Raw genomic sequence first — 8196 nt, 5'->3', positions numbered from 1 at the left:
TCTCACTGGAACCTGGGCACACTTTCACGTGAGTCGTGTCCCTCACTGGGACCCATTAAAAGTTAAAGAAACTTTGGACTTTGAATCTTTGAGTTCTTGAGAAGTTTTTTGAAGACACTCTGAGGGACTGAGTCTGATGTGAACAACACCAAAGCCCCGAGAGGGTCATTAAAGTCCTTGTGCTGCTGCTGTGCTGCTGAGCTGGGCCGGGCTCCTGGCACAGAGGGAACTCTCAAGCTCTTGGCAACCAAGGAGAGCTTCAAAGAGGCAGCTCTGCTGAGGAGCAGCTCCTCTGCCAGCCCAGCAGGGCTGAGGGCACTGCCTGCAGGTACCTGGGAGGAGTGAGCAGAGAGCTGGCTAAAGCAGCTGGAAGGACAGCTCTGAACTCATTCCTGGAGAAACCTTCACAGCATGGGACACAGTGAGTCTCTGGCTGCAGGGATCCTCTAGAGCTGGCCCATGGCACGGCTGCCATGGCTGTGAGGATGGCTCTGCTGCCGTTCCTGCCTTGGGGGAGGATGTGCTGCAGAGCGGGGCTGCCCTGGGCACCGTCAGAGGGACAGGGCAGGACGGCTCCTGCTGCCAGGGCCGGCTGCAGGCTCTGAAGGTGGGCAGCAGCCAGGGGTGCCCAGGGCTGTCCTGCAGAGCAGCTCCTGCAGCCCTGAGGGCTCTTTGCCAGGCCAGGGCATCTGCCACCTGCCAGGGGCAGCTCTCAGCCTGCCTGGGAGCTCCCCATGGGCGGTGGGGAGGAGCTGTGGCTGCAAGGAGTGACTCCTGCAGGGCAGGTCCTGCTGCTGTGGAGAGGCTGCTGTGGGGGCCAGGGCTGCTCAGAGCTCCAGCTCATGCCCAGGTCATTTCTGAGGGGATTTTCATGAGCACATTCAGGGCAGGAGATTCCTGCTTGAGTTTCTGCTTTCCTCAATCTGTGCTCCCACTTTTCTCTGGCTCAGCTTGGTGGGAATGGAAACTCAGCTGTGCAGGCAGAGCAGGGGCTGAGGCTCTTAAACCATCACACTGAGGATTCCTGGGAGCCTCAGCAAGTGCCTGCACCTCGCCAGCCCCCAGCTCCAGCCAGCATCACCTTTCCATGGTGCCCAGGCCCGGGGGAGCTGTTCTTTAATCGCCGCAGCCCCAAGCGGCTGCCGGGCAGGGCTGGCCCAGGGGCTGGGCTGGGCTCCGGCAGCAGCGGCAGGGACGGAGCCCGGGCCGCAGGAGCAGCTCCCGGCTGGGCCAGCTCCAGCAGCAGAGCCGTGGGCAGGGAGGGAGGGAGGCAGCGCTGAGGGCAGCCCTGCTGAGGGGAGCTGTGGCAGCTGCCGGCGCTGCCCTGCAGTGCAGACACCGCCCTGAGCAGCGCAGCTCCGGTGTCCCCTCGCAGCCAGCACAGCCCTCAGCCCGGGGGCTCGGGGCCCTCAGCCCGGGGGCTCGGGGCCCTCGGTGCCCTCCTGGGCCGGCAGAGCAGCAGCAGAGATGAAGGGCATCTCTGCGGCCACGGGCCCGTTCCTGCTGCCCGGGGCCTGAGGGCGACTGTCCTGCCCTGGTGCTGCCCGGGAGGGGCTGGGCAGCGCTGGGCAGGGAAAGGCTTTTCCTCAGGGCCCGGCTCTCTCTCCTTGCCCTGCTCAGCTGCTCCTGGCGCTGCTGAGGGGCTCTCTGGGAATGGCACTTCCAGCTGCAGGCTCAGGCCCAGCCCTGGGGCTCCTCCTGTGCAGGCTGAGCACAGCAATGGGGTGTCCCAGCTCCCTCTGCCCCGGGAGCTCTGGGCAGGCCGGGCTGGGAGGCTGGCAATGAGCCGGCTCTCCTCCAGCAGTGCCATGGACAGGAGCCTGGCTGTGCCCTCGGGATGCCATCCCAGCTTCAGCTGCCTTCCAGGGGACACTGGGGCCGCGAGTGTCCTTGGCCAGCAGTGGGGCTGAGACTCTGAGAAAGGCTGAGCCACTTTGCTCTGCTCTCTGCTCCCTCTGCTCTCAGCTGTGCCAGGCTGATTTTCAGGGGAACACAGTGACTGCCCTCCATCTCAGCAAGGGCAGCTGGGGACAGATGGAGTGACAGAGCAGCTCCCCTCACCCTTCCCTGAGTTACAGCCAATGCTCTTGCCTTGCACAGCTCTCTCTGCTCTCCCTGGGTGCAGCAGGAAACCCTCTCAAAGTGCCTTTGGCCGTCACCGTTCCTTAGCCCTGGCACAGGAGATGCTGCCCAGCTCCTCTGCCTCAGGAGCAGTTTGGGCTGATGGAGTCCAGCCCCAGGACCAGCCCCTGTCCCCATTCCCATGTCCCCACTGCAGCAGAGCAGAGCTGACTCCTCGCTGTCCATGGGCACAGCCCCTGCTCGTCACAGCAACGGGGCCAGATCCCAGCAGAGCTCCAGGCATGGCTCTGAGAAAAGGAAAAGTGGGGGGCAGGGCCGGGAGAAAGGGCTTGGGCATTGCTCAGCAAAGTCTCCCCTGACTCCTCACTGTCTTGTCCTTCAACAGCACTCCATGGCCAGAGGCTCCAAATGTCCAACAGCAGCTCCATCAGCCCCTTCCTCCTGCTGGCATTGGCAGACACGCGGCAGCTGCAGCTCCTGCACTTCTGCCTCTTCCTGGGCATCTCCCTGGCTGCCCTCCTGGCCAACGGCCTCATCATCAGCGCCGTAGCCTGCGGCCAGCACCTGCACAGCCCCATGTTCTTCTTCCTGCTCAGCCTGGCCCTCAGCGACCTGGGCTCCATCTGCACCACTGTCCCCAAGGCCATGCACAATTCCCTCTGGGGCACCAGGCACATCTCCTACTCAGCATGTGCTGCTCAGGTGTTTTTCTTTCTGTTCTTCCTCTCAGCAGAGTATTTCATCCTCACCATCATGTGCTATGACCGCTGCGTGTCCATCTGCAAACCCCTGCACTACGGGACCCTCCTGGGCAGCAGAGCTTGTGCCCACATGGCAGCAGCTGCCTGGGCCAGTGCCTTTCTCTACGCTCTCATGCACACGGCCAATACATTTTCCCTGCCCCTGTGCCAGGGCAATGCCCTGGGCCAGTTCTTCTGTGAAATCCCACACATCCTCAAGCTCTCCTGCTCCAAATCATACCTCAGGGAACTTGGGCTCATCGCTGTCAGTGCCTGTTTGCTCTTTGGCTGTTTTGTGTTCACTGTTTTCTCCTATGTGCAGATCTTCAGGGCCGTGCTGAGGATCCCCTCTGAGCAGGGCCGGCACAAAGCCTTTTCCACGTGCCTCCCTCACCTGGCTGTGGTCTCTCTGTTCCTCAGCACTGTTATGTTTGCCTACCTGAAGCCCCCGTCCATCTCGTCCCCATCCCTGGATGTGGCAGTGTCAGTTCTGTACTCGGTGGTGCCTCCAGCCCTGAACCCCCTCATCTACAGCCTGAGGAACCAGGAGCTCAGAAACTCTCTGAAGAAAGTGATTGCTGGTTTGCAGAAACCCTAAACTGACTCTTTTCTGCTCCAGAGTCTCCAGAATGTAACCCATTACAACCTCAGCCTTTTTTTCTCTTCTTTTCTTTTTTTTTTTTTTATGGGTGCGGTTTTTTATTATTTTTGCACTATTGTAATATTTTCCACAAATGACTATCCTTACTCATAGCAATTTTCATCAATATTTACCTTTCTCCTGTAACCCAAAGTCTTTCAAAAGGCTTGTTTTCTGTGCATTAAATACAATAAAGTACCTTGCCCTGATCTGTTTTTCCAAGATGCTTCTTCAGACCCCTGACTGCCGGCACAAGGACTTCTGTGCAGAGGTGGAGGGGAAAGAACCCTTGTAGAGCAGCGCAGTCAGGCGTAAGTTCTTCTCCAGGGGCAAGCAGCCCAGGTGTGGAGCATCTCCCTGTGCAGGCTCCAAGGGCTCTGCAGGCAGGGGCAGTACTGCCCTCCAGCACACGGCATTTCTGCCTTTCCCATAGCACAGGGCACAGCTGGGCAGTGGAATGCGGCCAGAGGCACAAACACCTCCAGGGGTCACCCCTCTGAGCTGCCTTCACGGGTTCCATGAGCACCGAGCAGAGAAACAAGTGCTCGGTCACAGGTGCCCAAGCAGGAGACGGGGACGCGCAGAAGTTAAAGAAGGTAAAGTGAAAAGACAAATGTGGATAAAAGGGGACTGGCACAATCAGACAACATCAAGGGAGTCTTCCCTATTGGGGAATGTCCTCTACCTTCAGAAAAATCTCTTCCTCCTCTCTCTCATGACCCACCCCCGTTTCCTGCACCTGTGGCACGTAGAGTGTTTCCTGCTGGTGACCAGCCCTGCTCTCTGCAACACTCCTGGGCTGGAAGGGCTGTCTCCAGCAAACACTGCACCATGGCTCGGGGCAGTTCTGTCACCTACAGGCAGCAGTTCCTTCTTGTTCTGACACTTCTGACACTTTTGGTAGCCCCAACACACTGCAGCAGTTCTTCTGTGCTCAGTCCTCAGTGCTGCAGCTCCCCTGCACTGACACCATGACACTCCTGCTCTCTGCTTTCCCAGCCTGATTTTTAGATCCAGTCTTCCCCTCCCGTGTTCACAGGTGCATCCTGTGTGTGCTTCAGAGCTCCATCCTGGGGCAGCTCCTGCCCAGCCTGGGCAGGCACAAGGTCTCTCCCCTGCTCCTCTCACCTCACCAGTGCCACTGTTTCCTGCAGCATCCTCAGCCTTGCCCAGCACAGCCTCCTGAGACACTTTGACCCAGCCCTTTCCTCCATCATCCTCGTGCACCTGCTCAACCCTCTTGGCCTCAGCCTGATGGGCAGAAATGTCCAGGGCAGGGAGGCTCCAGGGAAATGCTCAGGACAGCCATGGGCTGCACAGAGAGACACTGGAGTGGTGGGTCTGTGGGGAGAAATCTGAGCTGCCTGCCTTTGGAATCACCCCCAGGACCTGGACAGGGCTGTGCTGTGTTCTGGGCACTGACCTGGAAATGAGGGACGTGGAAAAGGCCTTTGGTGTCAGGGACGTTGGGAAGGCTGGGCAGTGTCACTGTGGGACCTCTCTCAAAGCCCTTGGAAAGGCCGGAGCCATCGCAGAGGGTCCTGGGCACTCGGGAAGGGCAGACACGGAACCAGTCTGCAAACAGGGCAGGGAGGGGACTGGGAGAGCCCCAGACTGGTCAGGCTCAGCAGGGAAGGGGATGTGGCAAATCCTCCCGCAGCCATTCCAGGCACTGGCAGGACAAGGCAGGGATTGCAGAGCCCCTGGAGGAGGGAAAAGAAGGGGATGTTGTGTGCCCAGACTTCAGCAGGGCCTGTGACGGGGTCTGCTGGGCTCTCCTCAGAGCCAGGTTGGTGAGAGCTGGGCTGAAGCGGTGGAACATGGGGTGGGTGGGAATTTGGCTGGACAATGAGGGTCAAGTGTCACCCGTGGTACAGAGTCCTCTTGGCAGCCACTCCCTGGTGCCATCCCTCAGTGGCCTGCCCTTGGCTGCTGTGGAACATTCATATATTCCCTCTATACCACAGAAAAAATGCACTTCCAAGTCCTCTGTGAGCAATGCCAAACTGATGCCAGCTGAAAACAGAGACTAGACAAGAATAAGGGAATAAAGGTAAGTATTTATTTGAAGGGCCTTCAAGGTACACCTTGGGCAGTCAAAAAGGCAACACCCAGGATGGACCCCGAGTCACAAGTTCTTCACACTTCTATAAGTTTGGTTCATTTGCATATCAGGGTTGATTCTCCAATTAAAACTTCAGCTAATGATGTAATTTCCCCAAGTTTACCCCCCTTCTTAAGATGTTAGTTTACACATTTTGGGCCTAGGACAATCTGGGTGTCCTTGGAGAGCAAGCTTGGGGAGGCTTGTTATGTCTAACCAGCATGAGAGAACAGCAGCTGACAGGCCACAAGAAACTTCTGAGTTACACACTAGGCAGTGCAGGATTTGAAAAATATAAAAGTTAAAATCTAAGACATCAAAATTGCTGGGAGCCCTTGAGCAGCCTCATCTGGTTAACGCTGCCTGCTAGAGAAAAGCTGAGCAAAAGGACACTGGTGGGTTAAATGTGTCCGGCCATCAGGGGCCCAGCAAGCCTCTCTCTCCCTCTCTCTGTGATGACCCAGACTGAAGGGGAAGGAAACACCCAAGTTTTGTAGATGCTCATGGCTGAATGAAATGAAAGCACTCAGAGAGTCCAGAAAAGCCTAGGGAGTTTTATTAATTCATTCCACATCTGGCATAGAAATTGGTCTGTCAGTGCCTGAGCTATGTAAGGCCATGGCAGTGGGTTTTGTACAAAGGCACAAGAGGGAAGGTGAAAGGGAAGAGAGACAGAGACACAGAGAGACAGAGACAGAGACACAGAGAGACAGAGAGGTGAACCAAAGAGGGGCAGAGAGAAAGAAAACAGAGAGAGGAGATCCCCAGTCCTGGTTCCAGCACTGCTCAGCCAATGGGATGTCCAGGGGGCTGGGCACCCGTGTGTCTGGGCTCTGTGGGAGGACCTTTTCACTGATCAGTTTTCCCTGCCCTGGAGATAAGTGTCTCACTTTCTGTGTAAATCAGTTATCACGTGCAGTTCCTTCTGCTAAACCTCTCTGGAAATGGCTCGGAGGCTTCGGGGTCTTTGGTGGTCTCAATCCCCCCCAGTCCATGCCCACTTCTCCACCTCAATCCTGCTCTTGTGCCATGCTGTGCTTATGCCCAGGAGCCAGAGCAAGGATGTTTGTCCTGGAAAAGTGCTGCCTTTATCTGCATGGCCCCTTCTCCAGCCACAGCCTATTCTCCCTCACAGCGTGGTATTGCCAGGAATCCTTGGCTGTGCTTCCCAACACTCCTTGGTTGGTCCCGCAGCCATCCTGTGTTCGGTGTTTGGGACACACAAACCAGTCCTGATCTTCTGGGCTTCTGCACCTCCTCAGCAAGGGCCTCAAAAGGTAAAGGCCACATTTGGAAGCAAAGAAATAACAAATGAGATCAATTCTCTACTTCCCATCCGCAAACAATGTGCAGCCACCTCCTGGCAGGAAAGGACCGAGCACATGTACTCCATGCTTTGTAGGACAAATGTCTTCACAAAAAACACCCCCAGCCCTCCCCGCCACCCCCCTCCCCTTCCTTTCCCCAGTTCATTGCTGACCATGACGTCCCATGGAATGGGAGATCCCTTGAGTCAGTCCAGCCCAGCTGTCCCCTCCCTGTGCCCTCGGGAACACTTGCCCACCCCCAGCCCATGGTTTGGGGGGGCTGCAGAGACGCCTCATGCGGGGCCAGCCCTGCTCAGGGACAGCCAAAGCCTTGGGCTGGGACCAACCCCGCTGCAGCCACGAGTGCCAAGCACAGCAGCCCAGGGGCTGCTCTGGGCAAAGGCAACTCCAGCCCAGCCACAGCCCGGCCAAGGGGGCTCAGGGGGCTCTTCCCACCTCTGTCATTCCACGATTCCATGAATCTTCTCCCTGCAGAGCTCAGTGTCGACACAAGTGACAGAGAGGCAGAAGCAGAGCTATAAAATGCACCAGTACAAACACAGCAGCTCCTGTGAGGAATGAACCCTCCCAGGGCAGCGCTGGGGCAGGAGAAGCACCCAGAGGGAGGATGAGCTCAGGGCATGTGTGTGTGCCCAAGGCACAGAGGGTGAGGCTGGGCAGAGGTCAGGGCAGGGCTGGCAGTGGCAGGGCAGAGCCAGGGACAGCGAGATTGTCCATTGGGACACGGCGCAGCCTCATGGAACTCAGCAGGCCCCTGTGCCAACATAGAATCTCATGGAACCACGGCTCCACTTTGACCAAGTGGGGCCTCATGGGACACCGGTGACACTGGGACACTGCCAGCTCCTGTGGAATCCAGTGTCCATTGGGACACAGCGCAGCCTCAGGGCAACCTGGGGACCAGTGTGGGGCAATGGAATCTCATGGAACCAAGGGTCACTTGTGACAGAGAGGGGCCCCATGGAACACAAGGGCCACAAAAACATTGCCAGCCCGAGTAGAAACAAGGTGCCATTGTGGCAGAGCAAGGCCTCGTGGGACCTAGGGGAGCACAGGGTCACAATGGATTCTCATGGGACCAAGGCCCCATTGGGACAAAGCGCGGCCTCATGGAAGGAAACCCAGTGCCACTGGACATCTGCAGCCTTCGAGGAAGCGAGTGTCCACTGTGACACAGCACAGCCTGATGGATCCCAGGAGAGCACAGTGACGCCAGGGAATCTTGGGGAACCAAGTCTCAGCTGTTACAAAGAGGGGCCTCATGGCACCCAGGAGACCATTGTGACACCGTGGAATCTCATG

At 57.6% G+C, this 8196-nt stretch overlaps 1 protein-coding gene across 1 annotated transcript; it reads left to right on the top strand.

Annotated features, from left to right (window-relative positions):
- The first annotated feature begins 338 nt into the window (after positions 1-338).
- On the top strand, positions 339-3553 carry LOC138102350 (olfactory receptor 14J1-like). Its single transcript, XM_069000037.1, has 2 exons — positions 339-421; positions 2468-3553. The coding sequence occupies exons 1-2, from the start codon at positions 412-414 to the stop codon at positions 3418-3420; spliced, it is 963 nt and encodes a 320-aa protein (XP_068856138.1). The 5' UTR covers positions 339-411; the 3' UTR covers positions 3421-3553.
- Positions 3554-8196: the final 4643 nt, after the last annotated feature.

The sequence above is a fragment of the Aphelocoma coerulescens genome, unplaced genomic scaffold, assembly GCF_041296385.1.
Source record: "Aphelocoma coerulescens isolate FSJ_1873_10779 unplaced genomic scaffold, UR_Acoe_1.0 HiC_scaffold_70, whole genome shotgun sequence".
Taxonomy (NCBI): domain Eukaryota; kingdom Metazoa; phylum Chordata; class Aves; order Passeriformes; family Corvidae; genus Aphelocoma; species Aphelocoma coerulescens.
This window is presented reverse-complemented; position numbering and strand designations above follow the sequence as displayed.